The sequence below is a fragment of the Delphinus delphis genome, chromosome 10, assembly GCF_949987515.2.
Source record: "Delphinus delphis chromosome 10, mDelDel1.2, whole genome shotgun sequence".
NCBI lineage: Eukaryota > Metazoa > Chordata > Mammalia > Artiodactyla > Delphinidae > Delphinus > Delphinus delphis.
In genome coordinates, this window is record NC_082692.2 from 15,938,490 (window position 1) to 15,956,584 (window position 18,095).

At 47.3% G+C, this 18,095-nt stretch overlaps 1 protein-coding gene across 1 annotated transcript in view; it reads left to right on the plus strand.

The window, feature by feature from the left end:
- Positions 1–1,667: 1,667 nt before the first annotated feature.
- The window catches only part of E2F3 (E2F transcription factor 3), a 76,058-nt gene continuing 59,630 nt past the window's right edge, over positions 1,668–18,095 (plus strand). Inside the window, exon 1 of the mRNA XM_060021574.1 lies at positions 1,668–1,989. Within this exon, the coding sequence (XP_059877557.1) occupies positions 1,972–1,989 (18 nt within the window). The 5' untranslated portion in view covers positions 1,668–1,971. The remainder of the gene's footprint in view (positions 1,990–18,095) is intronic.

Here is an 18,095-nt window from a genome sequence, read left to right on the forward strand (position 1 = left end):
TTCGCGGGAGGACCTTGGCGCGTAAACCGTATCCCTTCATTCATTGTCAGCAGCAGCTTCCTGGAGCCATTTTTCAGCTGCCGGCCGCAGCACCCGTGCTGCCGCCGCCGCCTCGCAATCCATTGCATCGGCCGCCCCCGACGCCTCCACCCCCCCTCGGGGCCCGATATCCGTGCGCCCGGGACCCTCCTCTCTCCAGAGCCCCGATTATTTTTGGCCCCCGGGGCCCGGGCGGTGCGGAAAAATAAAAAGAAAAGGGAGAGAAGGGGCTCGGAAGCGCCGGGCGGGGAGGAGAGAAGGAGAGACTTGGAAACTCCGACTGCAAATAATAAAGAAATTGAAAACAATACGTTAATATACCATAGCAATAAAAAGAGCAGGAGCGAGAGATGAGAAAGGGGATCCAGCCCGCCCTGGAGCAGTACCTGGTGACCGCCGGGGGTGGGGAGGGGGCGGCTGTCGTCGCCGCCGCCGCTGCAGCCTCCATGGACAAAAGGGCACTGCTAGCCAGCCCCAGCTTCCCCGCCGCCGCCACCGCCGCTGCTGCCGCCGCCCCGAGCGCGTACATCCAGATCCTCACCACGAACACTTCCACCACCTCCTGTTCCTCCTCCCTCCAAAGCGGCGCCGTCGCCGCCGGCCCCCTCCTCCCCAGTGCCCCCGGCGTGGAGCAGACCGCCGGCAGCCTCCTCTACACCACGCCGCACGGACCCTCCAGCAGAGCCGGGCTGCTGCAGCAGCCACCAGCGCTGGGACGCGGCGGCAGCGGCGGCGGCGGCGGCCCTCCGGTAATGCCCTCCCGTTCCCACCGTCCCCAGCCCGGGCGGGAGGTGGGCTCGCACCGCGCGGGGTGGTGGGCGCGCTGCGGGCCGCCCTGGGAGAGCGCGGGGCCGAGCGTCGTGGGCCTCGGCGGCTGCCCCTCCAACAAGTTTATTGTTAGACTTGTGTGTTGCCCCCGAACCCCCGAAGGGTCTGGGGGGCTCCGCCAGGCAAGCAGGGCAGCGGGGATCGCCATGGCGCGAACCACATCAAACACTCCGAAACTTTTCGCGGCCCCCCCTTCCTTTCCTGCACTTTTCCCTACCCCCACTCTCCCCTCCCCTCCAACTCGAAGCTTCCTCTTTCTCGGGCGTAGGAAGGGGTCACGCCCCGGATGGAGAAGGGGGTGGGGGAGGGAGTAGTGAACTGGGGAGTGGGAGACTCCAGGGGGGTGGAAACCGGGGGGCCCTGGGGGTGATGGCCGCCCGCCGGCCTCGGAGGCCCGTTGGCAGCCGGGGGTCCCTAAGGCGTGCTCGGAGTGCAGGGGCTCTGCCAGGCTGCGCTTGACACATTTTGGGATCTGTAACTGCCGGCAACAAAGGGGCTGGGGGAAGCCGAGGGGAGAGGTGGAGCTGGAAGCCGGCTGCAGGCCGGGGCGTGGGCTGTCTGGGGGTGAGGGGCTAGCGGGCGGGCACCCCGGCCTGGGCGCATCCCGGTGGTGGCAGCGGCGGCGCCCGCGTGGCCCGAGCGCCCGGGCCTGCCTCGCCGGGCCCCGGGCCTGCCCTTGACCCGCCTCTCCCCTTGCCCCTTCCTTCCCCGCCCTGTCCCCCCTCTCCGCCCTCCGGCGACGGAGGGCGGGGGCAGCCGTGTTCCCGTCCCGCCGCCTGGGTCTGTCCCTCTCCCCGGGACCCGCCGGTGACGTTTCGCACACGTGCGCGGAGGACGCGCCTGTGACTGGGGAGGAGGCGGCGGCGGGAGGGGGCGCTGGAGGGGGAGAGGGGGCACCCACTTCCTCCTGCTCGCCGGCTCCCTGGCCTGGGACGGTCCCGGCGCCCTCGCACCCGCCCCCGGAGCGGCCACCCTCCCTCTCCTCTCCCCAACCCCCTCCACGGGCGCCCGCCCTCGCCCGGCGCCGCCGGTCCGTTCGGCCCTCCGGGCCCCCTCTCCAGCCGGCCCCCCCCACCTCCCCCCGGAGCCAGGCTGGTTTCGGAAATGCCCTTACAGCAGCAGGTTAGTGACCGGGACGACTCGGGGGCCGCCGCCGCCGCGGGGGCACCGGATTCTGTTGGGGGTTGGAGCCGTGAGGGTAGGCGGTTGAGCGGGGTTTTGGAGTGGGAACGGGGGGTTGGGTGCTCGAGGGAAATGAGTAAGCAAGAAAAATCTAACTAAGTAAATGCCCGGCCTCCGGTTCTAGGAACCTCGGGGCAGGAGTGTCCGCCCCAGGGGGTGGGTATGGTGTTTACGTGTGTGTTTTTCTAGGGGGCCGAGGGATGGGCGATCGAAAACCGGAGGGGGGGCTTCTCGCCAATGGCCGAGTTGAGCTCTGCTTTCTATCTTCCTTCCCTTGTGCTGGAGGGGGAGGGGGGCGGGTCAGAGGGTAGGGTGTCTGTAGGATTCCCAGGCCACTCGCCGCCCCCTCCCTTTGTCCCTGTAATTTATAAAGCGCCTTTGAGAGATGATTTAGGTCAGTATGCGGCTTCTCTTTTTGTTGATACTAGAAAGAAGTGTGGCCCGGAGGTCTTCCTCCTTTCTCCTTTTCTCTCCTTCATTCCCTTCCTCCATGCCTCCTGTCTTCACCCTCGTGGTGAGGCTCGGCCCCCACGAGGCTAGAAACGAACCAAACCCAGTTAGATTAATGGTTGGCTGATAATATCAGTCGTTGACCTCACCTTGTCTCGGCTCCGAATGGGCTGAATTTTTGAAGAATCAAGATTTTGCAGAGCTCTTTAAGAGAGTCGGCACCCAGGCAACACTTTGGGGGATGAGATGGGTTTTGGAATAATGAAAAATTTTAATTCATGACTCTTCCCAATTTCTCCTCGAGTTGGATCTTAACTGCTTTGCAGCCCCAGAGATACTTGCTAGGGATGTGTGATACCGTCTCAGTCAAAGAAGCTCATGGTGTTTTAGTGACTAGGGTCTGCCAGCAGGGGGGAAAGAGTACAGTACCTGCTTACACATAACAGTATCCAGTGTGCCGGATTCTCAGACACGAGAATATGCCACGCTTTCATCAGCATTGAATACTATTACTGACTTGACCTAAACGTGCTTGGATATATTTTAAGCATATTTGCTCCCTCAGGGTTCTGTCACTATATGATAAACCTAATCTGAAACAACCAGCTATTGACATACTTCTGGGACTTGATTCAGATTTATGGGAGGGTAGTTTTGACAATGGGAAATTGTGAGACGACCAGTTTGCTTTTTTTTTTTTTTTCCTTTTGAATTTTAGCGCACCTGGGCCAGGTCTCTGAAACTGCCTAGCCAAACTTCTATGTAATTCATTGTATTTAAGTATTTAAAGTATAAAAAATTACCCTCACCACCTTCCAAGCTACTTCAAAACTTTATCCTCCTTGCCACGAGATTATTATTCCAAAATCATGAGCACTGTATATAAAGTTTGGTTTCTTTTTTTTCTTATCAAAATTATATTAGACTTCTATTGAAGTCTTGAACTTTTGTTGATATTCTTTCCCTAAGCAGGAGGGACAGCATGGGGATAGCTAAGTGATTGGCTGAGCAAAGAGATCATTTAAACACTTTCCATCAAAGAAGAGGTTGAGAACTCCTGTTCAAGTGGCCACAGTTACAGACTCACCTGGCTCTGATTCCATGTTCTGTCTCTAGAACAACCAGGAGCATATTCTTCACCTTTTTTTAACGTGGAAAAAAAAAAATATATATATATATATGTATCTCAGTACTACCTTACTAGCTGTAATTGCTTCTGTCATTTACAAGTTGTTGGATCTTAGGCAAATAAACTCTCACAACACAGTTTCCTCTCTTGTAAAATAGGGACAATAACAGTACGAACTTGAAAGTTCTATTTAAGGGTTAAATATGATAATGCATGTAAAACACTTAGCACAGTGCCAGGTAAATAGTAGATGCCCAATAAAATGAATATTCAGAAATTTATATTTTTTTGGAACTTAGAGAAATAATGTAAGACCATGTGCACACTGCCCCTTTGTTGACATATATGAGTAAAATGGTTAAAAGTTTTTAAAAATGATATGTAATTAACTATTTATACCTAGTTAACTTGAGTTTTTAAACCCATAAATCATGGCTCTCCTAAGAATGGATAAAATAGGGACACGTCAGTACCACAGGCCTGTGTTAGAGATGGTGGTGATGAACTGCCCCAGTATGAGCTTGTGCCTTGAGTTGTGACAAATTTAGATCAACTCATCCTCACTTTTTTGCCTCGCTCCTCCCTTGACTGCATGGACCGGCCATCTTTTGCGTGTAGCCCGTGCTTAGTGGCTTTTGTGGAACTGAACTCTTAATCATCACCATGTCAGAGACATACACGAGATAAATTCAGCTCTAGATGGTGAACTGTTGGACATGGAAGGAGTCTAGAGAAACCAGAGTCACAAGTGCTGTATATTTTCTGGAACTGAAAGGGCTTCATCATTTTCTGCCTCTGCTAAAAAGAAGCTGAAATGATTTCATTACGCTTCTAGAAAGTTTGGGATCTATTAATGCAAGAGACAATGGCCTGTCACATCTGATTTAATTTAATCCAGTCATAGCATCCCACTTATTAGACTTTGGGAAGGCACCCACAATGTTTGAAATTTCCCTGTAAGAATGGAGAAACCATAGGTGCTACAGCTGAGTTTCTTTCCTGTATAAATATAAAAGAAGAAAAATGCTGGGTTCCTGTGGTTCTGTAGTCAATAATCTTGCTTCTGCTGAGATAGATGGTTGGTGCCAAGTTTAAGCTAGGAGAGAATTTTTAGTCACTACATACCCCAAAATGGAAGTTTTAATATAATGCAGTGCCCAGACTCAGGCAGTACGAATAGCTCCACTATAATCAGTACCCAGGGCACCACTCTAATCATCCTCTGAAACAAAGCACCCTTAAACGTGGCTCTGTGAGCTAAGGAACCCAAGCTTGTGAACAGGAAAGGATTTTTTTTGTTGTCGTTTTTCTATAAATCGTCACCTTATGTAACACTTGGAAGGATAGATTCTGAGATTAATGTTGTGCTGTGTAAAGCTAACATGAAAACAGAAAATAATACTCTAAGCTTAGTCATGAATGGATGACAGCACCTGGAGATTGGAAGGTTGTAGGGAAAAGTGGCTTTTATTCTCATTTCTCATAGGTATAATCCATAGTGGTCTTTTATTGCCATCCCCAAAGACACACCATCCGTACCTTTAGCCTTTTTCCAAAGGACCTGGACCCACTTGGCAACGCTTCAGATATTCATAGTTGATTTTTCTGGCCAGTTTTCTAATTTAACATGACTTAACATATATTCCATTTGTATGTCTAGTTTACATCCACTTTCCCAGGCCGACTGACTCCAATTCCTTTTTAATCACCTACTTTCTACTAACATTTTAAACTAGGAAGAGTGAAAAATCAGCCACTGCCTGTGCTGATTAAATCACATCCCTCCTAGATGCCCATGAAACGGCCCCAAATAGTGCAAGGCAAAGAAGGTAGATTGCAGTTCTTATCAGATGCTCTGTTTCATTTTGGTTTTTAAAGAGAGGAACTTCCCTGAATTCTTTGAGGTACTAAGCATGTGGTTTAATGCATATTTTTCGTGCTTGTTAGCAGCTTAAAAGTGTTTCGGGGACTATTTACAATTGCTAAGAAGCATTTTTTCTACTAATCATTTTTCATGGGACTAAGAAGGGGAGCTAACTGGGAAAGCAGTAAGTATAGGAAACCACTAATGGTATCTCCTTCCTCCTATCCTGACCTTCTCTTTGGCTTCCAAGAGTGGCTTGGAAAATGTATCTTACACAAGGAAAAGTTATACAACAGAAGGGACAAAAAGACAACAACTGGGATGGGGGTAAGGAATCCTGGAGGGCAGGAGTAGGGTTAATATAGAGGGATAATACATACAGCTTTGGGGCCAGTAAGAAGGAAATCGGTTTATTTTCTGTTGTCGCTTTTGCTTCAAACGCTCTCCTGCCAAAGCAATGCGTTTTTAGAACTCAAAGAATGTGTAAGTTACAAGGATGCATTCTCAGTCCGCCTCCAACCTTAACTGGGGGTCAATCTTGTTGCTCTGGCGGCCAGGATCATCTACAATATAACTTTGAAGGGGAAGAGGTAAAGCCCACTGGTTGCCAGGTTGCAATCACAAAGCCTGGGCCCCTTGCTTTGCTGGAGAACCTGGTGAAACAGACCACTGCTTAGCTTTGTAAACTAAGGCCGGGGTTTATGTCAGCGGAGATTGATAGCAGTGAGAATGGACAGCTGATGGAATAGAGAGGCGATAGGAGGAAGTAAGAATAAAAGTAATTGACTTTAGTCTGCTTTTTATTACTATAGCCCAACCGTCTGGGGCTATTTCTAGTGTCCAGACAACATTCTTATAACTAATTCTTCTAATTAGCATAGGCAATAATTGATATTCCCAATGGTCTTTGATTAGTTTTTTTTTTTTTTTTCCCCCGGTACGCGGGCCTCTCACTGCTGTGGCCTCTCCCGTTGCGGAGCACAGGCTCCGGACACGCAGGCTCAGCGGCCATGGCTCACGGGCCCAGCCACTCCGTGGCATGTGGGACCTTGCTAGACCGGGACACGAACCCGTGTCCCCTGCATCGGCAGGTGGACTCTCAACCATTGCGCCACCAGGGAAGCCCCTCAATGGTCTTTGAATCGTAACATGTGAGAGCTGTAAAGCAAGAGTCATCATCTGACCCGATCCCCTTCATTTTGCAGGGGGGGAAATTAAGACCCAATGCAGTTGTTACTTACCCAAGGTCACAGGCTAACTAGTGGCAAAGCCAGAACTGAAACTGGAGACTGGAATTCTTAGAAGCAGCCCCATTTGCCAAGAGAAAGTTAACTAAGTCTCATGTACCCTATATGGGAAAATTGGGATGTGTAGAATACATTTAAGATTGCCTTCAGGAATGGTTCCATTTTTAAAATAGACACATACAGAAGTGTCCTTTGAACAGTTGGCTTTAGAGTAACACCTCATTCTCAAAGGTACAAAATACGCCACGCTCCTTTAGATGTTCAATGAAAGGGAATTTTAAAAAATGGAAGGAATGACAGACTCTTATAGAAACATGATAGTAGCCTTTTTAAAGCTTTATTTGTTATTTGCAAACTTTTGTGGATATGACACTTCCAGTGCTGAAACGGTGAAACGTACTTCACTGAGAACAGAACCTGAAAGGATTTTTGCCGCTCTCTTCAGGAGAAGGGCACAGTATAGCTCTGGTGTTGGAGGTTTGTCCTGGGCTGTCCACATCCTGGGTGACTGTTGTGGTTTTCAGAGGTCCTGGGGCCCTTGCCCAGTGACATTAGACCAGGTGCCCTTCCTTCAGGAAGATTGCTGGTTTAACAAAGTTTAACTCTTTCAGGGGAAGAAGTCCTCATCCCCTAAAAACCAGAACTAATTTCCTTAAAATGTCTTCTTTTACTTGTGGAATTGAGAAAGCTTAAAAATAGAATCACTTCAAGCCCTGAAGCCTAAAAGTGAAACATAATCCAATGTCGCTGTAGTTCACCAACGCGTTAGGGGCGGGGATATATGGCTTGTCTATAAACCACAAACCAGAAAGGTGCCATGTGTAGGTGCGGTCTTAGATCAGGGAGCAACTGCTGGTGAGACCTGTAGTTATCGGTGAAGCTGATCCCCCTGGAGGACTTTATGGCGGATGGAGTCCATCTCCGGGAGCAGAGGAACTGAACGCCCTTGGTCCTCCCAGTCAGCTCGTGCCTGGCTCCCCAGGAGACCCTGCTGGCTTCTGCAGCACGCACCTGACTGCTGAGAAGGGCTCCCCAAGCTCTGGTCTTCAGGATCCTGAAAGCTGCAGCTCGGGACGCTGGGGGTCACAGGAGGTCAGCTCAGAGCCTATAGATTTCACCCCTCCCTTGCCCTTTTTCCACGTCTGATGCTTTGAGGCTCCAGAAATATATAACCAGAGCAGCAGCCCTGTGACCCCATACCTTCTGAGCCTTTCTGGGCCCAGCAGCCCTTAGGAGAGGTGAAGGCTTTTATGGACCTAACCCACACCCTCCACCTAAAAGGCAAACTGAAGGGCAGCCAAGTATAAGAGTCAGACGATGGGGCCTGAAGCCAGAGTGTCTGGGTTCTTATTCTGTGTGACTTTGGGCAACTCCGCTTAACCTGTGCGTCTTAATTTCCTCACCTGTAAAATGGACAAATCCTAGTAGCTACCTCATGGGGACCGGGACGATTAAAGGAGTTCCTATTTGTAAGGTGCCTAGGCCGGTCCCTGACCCATGGGAAGGATTCGGTAGATACGTGGTGGCATTGCCCTTTTCTTCCGTGGCTGTCTCTGGGGCCCACCCTTTGGTGGTTTAGTTTCTGAACCAGCCCTTGTGTTCATCCAGACCCAGGTTACACCTCTAAAAATGGCGGTGATGAAGCAGAGGGGTGAACCACAGGGCGGTTTCCTCCCAACGTACTCTTTAGGGCCTTTGCATCTCTGCATAAGCTGTGCATGGACTCGGGAGGATGAGCAGAAAGATAAGCGTCGCCTTATAGTAGTCCTTGTGGCAGTGTCAGTGTCATGACGAAAATCTTTATTTCTGTGATGATCTGCGTTAATGGAGCGGCACTCTTAACATGATTTCACTTCTGTACAGTCACCCAGGGCTTAAGACTGAATGGTGGAGATCAGGGTGTCGGAGGCGTGTGGGGCCCTGCGGGACTGGAGACGCCACTCCGTGTGCGGAGGGGAGCTACCCCCGGGCCTCCCTGGCCCCTTCTCTTCTCCCTCTCGCAGTGTCTAGTTGTTCAGTGTGTTATGCCTGTTCCTCCCACTTAGCCCTCACCTCTCCCTCTGCCTGGCTTTTAGAAGGAGGCCAGAATCACAGCCTTCACGGGCCGCTTCCGTGAATTATCCAATTAATTACAACCCTTTCCCTAGCGTTTGAGGTCCAGTGAAATCTCGCCCTTCCCGTTCTGCTCCCATTCCTCCCCACTGGGATCCTGGCACTTATGGAGGCTGCTGCTTTCCCTCGGGGCATTTATTCGCTTGTTCCCCTCCCTGCTGCCGTCCTTCCTACCAGCCTATCAAGGACACCCCCTGCACAGAGCCTTCCCTGACTCCCCAGGCCTTGGGCCCCTCCCTTCCCATAGGACATCTTCGTCCACCTTATATCCTCATCAGTGGTGCCCTTGACTTACTCTTCCTCCAAACCCACAAGCTTCAGGAGACCAGGCTGTGGTTTTCGCGTCACGTCGTCCTTGCGATGCCTTCTCCGTTGTGGACGCTCAAACATTTGACAAGAGGCGTTGTCATCAGGCACCCACAGTGTGCTTGGCACCCCAGTCTTCCTGTTGAGGATGCAAAAGAAGTATGAAGTGTGATCCACCCACTCTTGAGTTTTATGGTCTGTTTGGGGAGACGGGCTTTAAACACAAGTTGAGTCGCAAGCAGGACTAAACGGGAGTCAAACAAGACTCATCTTGTCCTCGGTTGTACCGTGTCGACAGCATGTGCCAGCTGGACCGTGGGAGTGGGCAGGCCGTGGCTCCCATGGTCACCGGCCTTAGAGCACATTTGGGTGCATATTTGAATCATCTTGGCACTTTCGAGAAATACCCCCATCCAGACCTGAGTATGTCTTGAAAGTGTCCCATGTCATTTTGACGTGCACTCAATTGGAACTGCTGGACTAGGTGGACGGGGAAGGTTTGGGAGGCTGTTCATGGCTGGGGGAAGGTCATGAGGCCAAGGTAGGAAGGCAGGAAGTGGGCTAGCATAAGGAGACCTGTTGGACTGGTGTCAATATGGGGGAATAATAGAACCTAACACTGGATACATTGGTAAAGTTGGTCTGGAATAGAGATTGCCTTCCTACAAGGGCCAGGCAGGGAATTAACTGGGGGGTATGGAAAGGTGGGGATAAGTAGTATGGGAGTTGGGCTTGAACAAAGAAATGCCCTGTCAGAAGGCAGCCGAGGAGGGACCCCGCCCCAGGTGATGGCTTCCAGAGAGGAAAGCGGGTCCCATTTGTTGCCAGATCTTCAATTTTCTTAAAATGCCAGAAATCTACCAGCGTTAAAATGCAGGCTCAATTAAAAAGGAAAATGTGCAAGGCAAACAAAATAGGTCTCTGGGCCAGATTTGGCTTCGGGGCTGCCACTCAGCAGTCTCTGGTCTGTGGGGTAATAATAGCTGATGTTTATCAAGTGCCCATGCGCATGGAGGGCACTAAAGTAAGCGCTTTATGCGCATTAACACGTTATCCACATAACCTGTGAAGTGGGTATTATCACCACGCTTGTCCTGCACAGGAAGACGCAGACAACGAGGGCTTAAGCGGCCGGCTCAGGGCTCCACTGATGAGAGAGGCAAGTGGAACTGAACCCAAGGAGCCTGGCTCCACAGTCTGCAGACCCCAGAAACCTGGGCCAGGTGCACTCGTACCCCATGCCGACCCTGGTACCAGCTTCTGGACTTCCAGGTCATTGCCAAGGCAAACCATCCAAAGACGAGTGACCCCAAACCCAAAGGAGGTGAAACCAAAAGCACTCCCAAGGGGCTGAGAACTTAGGGGGTCCAAGCAAGCACTGTTGCCTGGCACCAACACCACTGGGAACCAGGGTGATACGCTGGACACCCGGCCCTCAAGGGATTTACTTTACCCTATAGCAGGAAGACTTTCCATCCTGTCGGGTCTGGGCCTGCCTGGAACAGGTTACCAACTGGACAGAAAGGCAGAAGTTCCCCTGGGAAGAAAAGTAGGGCATACCATTTAGAGCATGGGTGCTACAGAGCTGATGAGTCTGGAAGCAGGACGGCAACAGTGATGGTGTGAAAGGCAAGATGGAAGTGAGAGACAGGCTAAGGGAGAAAAGACATACAAGACCTTGACTCCCAAGATGGTTAACTCCTGGGGCTGAAAGAATGGACAAGGCTGAGCTTTTCCTCCGTCAGGGTTTGCACCCTGTGGAGGGAATGGTGAGTTCAGAATGAGCTGGCTGTGAGGGAAGCCGTGGGCCACCCAGCTTTCTAAGAGGCTAGGACCCAGCCCTGGGAATGTGGTTTTGGCAACAGAGGTTGGAGTGGAGGCCTTGATGAACAGCAGCCAGCCAAGACTGGCCTCCTTAGCTTAAAAAAACAAAGAATTAAACGTGGTGCTACAAAAACCTTTCATCATGTCCACTTCTCCTTCTATAATATGAAAACGAGACAGATTCATCAGGTTGATTTGGGGGATCAATACTGTCAGGGCTCCCAGAGACGAGCCATCAGATGTTATTTATGACGTACTTTCCCAGGTCCGGGCCTGGCTCCTAGCTGCTCTGAGAAAGCAGAGAGCCAGCTGGAGAGTGCTGTGCATAAGGAAAGGTCACGTAATTATGTCTTGAACTAAGATGGCTTTTTTGACCATTGTTTCCTGTGCTCTGATTTTGCAGATTAAAAAAAAAATGTATCTTGGATATATTTTCTTAAGCCCTAGCATATTAAAGTTTAACAATGAAAGAGCCACGTAAATTCTAAGTATCTTTATCATTGATTTTTAAACATGTAACTTGTATTTAAGCCTATTTGCAGTAAGTAACCCTTGAATTGACCAACTTTGTTGCTATGTTTGGTAGCAAGACTTGTGATCACACTAATAATGTGGTCAAGTTTTCAACCTTTTCTGTTACTGTTTTCCTTGCTAGCATCTCAGACACTCTAATCCTGGGACTGGTCTTTAGGAGGGAGGTTTTCAGCTCTGGGGACCCATGGCACGGTTGTGGGGTACAGAAGGAGCCTAGGGCTTGACATTGGGCTCCAGAAACGTGCTCTGTCGCTTAGCAGCGTGTGACCTTTCACAAATTCTATGAGCTGTAGTTACCTAAAATAGTGTTCCTGTCTCCTTCAGTGGTTGGAAGGATTAATTGAGATAAGTTTATAGGAAGTGTACTGTGTGTTCCTAACTTAGTGTGTTCACCCCGCTGCCCCTCCTCCATGGTTAGGAGTGAGTTCTCAGCATTTTTACCCATTTGAGGGAAAACAAAGTACAGGACACTTACTGAACACCCACTATGAGCTGAATCGGTTCCCAGTATTCTGGGTGTTTCAATGACTAAGATGTTCTTCTGGCCCTCAAGGGAGGTAGGGGAGATGAAGCAAGTTCTCCAATAACTAAGACAAGATAAAAGACAGTGAAGGCTGTTAGAGAATATCGATGAAGTTTCTTAGGCATCCAACCTGGGGCGGGGGTGGGAGGGGTGGGACAGAGAAGGCTTTGAAATTGGAGCAGAGTTTCAGCACCATTGACATTTTGGCCAGATACCTCTTTGTGGGGGGAGGCTGTCCTGTGCCCTGTTGGCTACTCGCTACTCTAGTGAGTAGTGAGGACTCCTCACCAGACGCCAGTAGCACCCTCCAGTTATGACAATCAAAATCGTCTCTGGACACAGAGACATTGGACACATCTGTCCAATGTCCCCCGAGTGCAAAGTCGGCCCACATGTCTCCCCCGCCCCCTTCCCTGCCCTGTTGATGAACCACTGAACTAGCCCTTTATGGGGCATGCCTAACCCCCACATGGAACCCCAGCGCTGTGATTCAGTGTCCCACTCTTGAGAGATGATACAGAGAAAATAAACTCTGTGTAGCCAGCTGGAGCCGTGCCTGTCTAACGATCAGGCATACTAGGAATGGGCCACGTGAAGCCTCTCCGTAACTTGGAGAAGAAAGGATCAAAGTCTGCAGTTCAGAGAAGGCCAGAGAAGTTTTGCATTTATCATTTACTCAACTGGGTAATTAAGAGAGACCTTCTGCTTGGGACCAGCTTCTCCATAGATAGTTAGCTGGTTTGGGAGCCTCACTTCCTTTCTAACCTGTTGCCTCACCTGGTAAATGAGGAGAATCAAGGTTCTCATCTCATAGGTTGTTGTGAAAACTGAACGCCCCAAAGCATGTGAAGTGCTGGCTCTAGCTCCGGCCACATACCAAACACTCTGACGTGTTTGTTAGCATCATGTATATTATTACTGCTGTCGTTGTTGTTGCCATCCTTGTTAGCAAGTTGAGCTTCCCTTTCAGGGCAAGTTAGCTGTTAAAAGCCATTCCCTTTGTTGCTGGTGTTTCCACAACCACTTCCCTTGCTCCTCCGTCCCCACGCTGGCCCCAGTTTCCAGCACGGGGCATACTGATTCATTTGACTTACTTAGCAGTTATGTGTATAGGGCACCTAGTGTATGCCAGCCCCTGTCCTAAGTGCTGGGGAAGCAGCAGGGTCGACACAGACAAAATCGCCTGCCTTGTGTGGCTTGGATCGTGAGTGATGCAGATATGGCCGTGTAACAAATAACCCCCCCACCACCCCCCTTCCTGTCTTTGATGGATCCTGTCCTGTTGTTTTCACAACAGTGGTTCTTAAATGTGTGGTCCGGGACCAGCAACAGCACCTGGGAGCTTTTTAGAAATGCAAATTTGGGGTTCACACCCGAAACCTACTGAGTCAGAAATTCTGGGTGTGACCAGCAGCTTGGGGTTTGACAGGCCCCCCCGAGGTCTTTCTGATGCCCAGGTTTGAGAGGCACAGTTTGGGAAAAGACACCTCTCAACAAGAAAGGACTAGGGGAAGCCAAGGCCTGGATTGGGCTGTCGTGTTACGCGACAAAGAGGGTGTTGCCCATACAGTGCATTTCCAAAAACAGCAGCGCTTACAAAAGATCTTAGGTGTATCAAGACAGTTCAAAACTGGCAGTGCCCTTTGATCTCTTCTGGGACTGGCATCCCTTTTTGAAATGGGAGGACTCTGGGAGGATCCTGTGAGCCACAGCACAGAACTCAGTAACAGACATTCTTAGCCTTCTTTGGGCTTTTCAGCATCATCCCGTGAACAGGAAAAACTGCTTCCCTCCCTTTTCTCCAGAGGCTTTTGATGTGTTTGTTTGACAATTATGTTCCTCCTTTTAATTCCTTCTCGTTTAATCGTCCTTTTATCTAGCACCAGTAAAAATCCTTATATCTATAACCGAATTGCCAGCCAGATGTACCAGGCTTCTCTGGAAATGAAATGGTTGCTGTCCTTACATGTCTGGTAATTTGGGTATTTAAATATATCGTGAAGAGTAAATGAAATGAGAGACCCTGGGCCAGCGTCCAGCCTGGAGCTGGGCACAGAGTGTCCGGCCACTTGATAAATTCCCACCCCTGTTCCCAACCCATTATGAAAACCAGTAAAGGCAATAAGTAGATACCACAGTTCTTTATGTGAAAAGCTTTCGGACTACCCACAGTTTGAATGGGTATGAATAATCATCATATAAATTATAACCAAAATCATGGAATCAGAAGTTCTGATCAGTTAAAACTTAAATATATATGTAATTAAATAAACTTAGAAACTTAAAAGAAATAGATGTTACCTGATTTTTTTTTCATGAAGATGGATTTTTTTTTAAAGCCCTAATCAGATTGACAGAAATTCTTTACTTCTGCACTAGCCCAAGATTCCGCTTATACATCTAAATTGATAGATTTTTTTTAACTCTACAAAATATTTTATTGCTTGGATGTGCGAGATAAATTTAGGAGGCAGAAGAATAAATACTGGCTTTCAAATTTCTTTGCTAGTGATACACAGAATACAAAAGGAATAGTTTCACAGGTTACAATCAGTTCGGTTTGGGATACGCTGTTTGAGTATGAGCCTGAAACACCAAGAAGAGTCCTACATAGAGAATTAAGTTGATTCTTTTCATGCAAAAATATCTAGCACAATATATTGATTAATCAGTATAATGCTAATTTATAATAACACCAAGTTCTCATTATATGAGTGTCATTTCCTGAACACTCTGAACTGTTACATTGACATACAGTACTTGCCCACTCCCATGCCAACATTACACTAGTTTTATTTTAAAAGTCTTGTTATTGCATAAGTAAGTCTCCACACCTTATCACTACCACATCTTCTTCTTCCTCTTCATAATTGTCTTGGCCGTTTTGGTTCTTTTTTTTTTTTTATACAGCAGGTTCTTATTAGTCATCAATTTTATACACATCAGTGTATGCATGTCAATCCCAATCGCACAATTCATCACACCACCCCCCCGCGGCTTTCTCCCCTTTGGTGTCCATACGTTTGTTCTCTACATCTGTGTCTCTATTTCTGCCCTGCAAACTGGTTCATCTGTACCATTTTTCTAGGTTCCACATATATGCGTTAGTATACGATATTTGTTTTTCTCTTTCTGACTTACTTCATTCTGTATGATAGTGTCTAGATCCATCCACATCTCAACAAATGACCCAATTTCATTCCTTTTTATGGCTGAGTAATGTTCCATTGTATATATGTACCATATCTTCTTTATCCATTCATCTGTCGATGGGCATTTACGTTGCTTCCATCACCTGGCTATTGTAAATAGTGCCGCAGTGAGTATTGGGGTGCAGGTTTCTTTTTTTTTTCTTTTTTTTTTTTGTGTTATGCGGGCCTCTCACTGTTGTGGCCTCTCCCATTGCAGAGCACAGGCTCCGGACGTGCAGGCTTAGCGGCCATGGCCCACGGGCCCAGCCGCTCCACGGCATGTGGGATCTTCCCGGACCGGGACACGAACCCGTGTCCCCCGCATCGGCAGGTGGACTCTCAACCACTGCGCCACCAGGGAAGCCCGCATGTGTCTTTTTGAATTATGGTTTTCTCTGGGTATATGCCCAGTAGTGGGATTGCTGGATCATATGGTAATTCTATTTTTAGTTTTTTAAGAAAAATCCATACTGTTCTCCATAGTGGCTGTATCAATTTACATTCCCACCAACAGTACAAGAGAGTTCCCTTTTCTCCACACCCTGTCCAGCATTTGTTGTTTGTAGATTTTCTGATGATTCCCATTCTAACTGGTGTGAGGTGATACCTCACTGTAGTTTTGATTTGCATTTCTCTAATAGTGATGTTGAGCAGCTTTTCATGTGCCTCTTGGCCATCTGTATGTCTTCTTTGGAGAAATGCCTATTTAGGTCTTCTGCCCATTTTTGGATTGGGTTGTTTGTTTTTTCAATATTGAGCTGCATGAGCTGTTCATATATTTTGGAGATTAATTCTTTGTCCATTGATTCGTTTCCAAATATTTTCTTCCATTCTGAGGGTTGTCTTTTCGTCTTGTTTATGGTTTCCTTTGCTGTGCTAAAGCTTTTAAGTTTCATTAGGCCCCATTTGTTTATTATTGTTTTTATTCCCATTACTCTAGGAGGTGGATCAAAAAAGATCTTGCTGTGATTTATGTCAAAGAGTGTTCTTCCTATGTTTTCCTCTAAGAGTTTTATAGTGTCTGGTCTTACATTTAGGTCTTTAATCCATTTTGAGTTTATTTTTGTGTATGGTGTTAGAGAGTGTTCTAATTTCATTCTTTTACATGTAGCTGTCCAGTTTTCCCAGCACCACTTATTGAAGAGACTGTCTTTTCTCCATTGTATATCCTTGCCTCCTTTGTCATAGATTAGTTGACCATAGGTGTGTGGGTTTATCTCTGGGCTTCCTATCCTGTTCCATTGATCTATATTTCTGTTTTTGTGCCAGTACCATACTGTCTTGATTACTGTAGCTTTGTAGCATAGTCTGAAGTCAGGGAGTCTGATTCCTCCAGCTCCGTTTTTTTCCCTCAAGACTGCTTTGGCTATTCGGGGTGTTTTGTGTCTCCATACAAATTTTAAGATTTTTTGTTCTAGTTCCGTAAAAAATGCCATTGGTAATTTGATAGGGATTGCATTGAATCTGTAGATTACTTTGGGTAGTATAGTCATTTTCACAATATTGATTCTTCCAGCCCAAGAACATGGTATATCTCTCCATCTGTTGGTATCATCTTTAATTTCTTTCATCAGTGTCTTTTAGTTTTCTGCATACAGGTCTTTTGTCTCCCTAGGTAGGTTTATTCTTAGGTATTTTATTCTTTTTGTTGCAGTGGTAAATGGGAGTGTTTCCTTAATTTCTCTTTCAGATTTATCATCATTAGTGTGTAGGAATACAAGAGATTTCTGTGCATTAATTTTGTATCCTGCAACTTTACCAAATTCATTGATTAGCTCTAGTAGTTTGCTGGTGGCATCTTTAGGATTCTCTATGTGTAGTATCATATCATCTGCAAGCAGTGACAGTTTTACTTCTTCTTTTCCAATTTGTATTACTTTTATTTCTTTTTCTTCTCTGATTGCCATGGCTAGGATTTCCAAAACTATGTTGAATAATAGTGGTGAGAGTGGACATCCTTGTCTTGTTCCTGATCTTAGAGGAAATGGTTTCAGTTTTTCTCCATTCAGAATGATGTTTGCTTTGGGTTTGTCGTATATGGCCTTTATTATGTTGACGTAGGTTCCCCCTATACCCATTTTCTGTAGAGTTTTTATCATAAATGGGTGTTGAATTTTGTCAAAAGCTTTTTCTGCGTCTATTGAGATGATCATATGGTTTTTATTCTTCAATTTGTTAATATGGTGTATCACATTGATTGATTTGCATATATTGAAGAATCCTTGCATCTCTGGGATAAATCCCACTTGATCATGTTGTATGATCCTTTTAATGTGTTGTTGGATTCTGTTTGCTAGTATTTTGTTGAGGATTTTTGCATCTATATTCGTCAGTGATATTGGTCTGTAATTTTCTTTTTTTGTATTATCTTTGTCTGGTTTTGGTATCAGGAAGATGGTGGCCTCATAGGATGAGTTTGTGAGTGTTCCTTCCTCTGCAATTTTTTGGAAGAGTTTGAGCAGGACGGGTGTTAGCTCTCCTCTAAATGTTTGATGGAATTGACCTGTGAGGCCATCTGGTCCTGGACTTTTGTTTTTTGGAAGATTTTTAATCACAGTTTCAATTTCATTACTTGTGATTGGTCTGTTCATGTTTTCTATTTCTTCCTGGTTCAGTCCTGGAAGGTTATACCTTTCTAAGAATTTGTCCATTCCTTCCAGGTTGTCCGTTTTATTGGCATAGAGTTGCTTGTAGTAGTCTCTTAGGATGCTTTGTATGTCTGTGGTGTCTGTTGTAACTTATCCTTTATCATTTGTAATTGTATTGATTTGAGTCCTTTCCCTCTTTTTCTTGATGAGTCTGGCTACTGGTTTATCAATTTTGTTTATCTTCTCAAAGAACCAGCTTTTAGTTTTATTGATCTTTG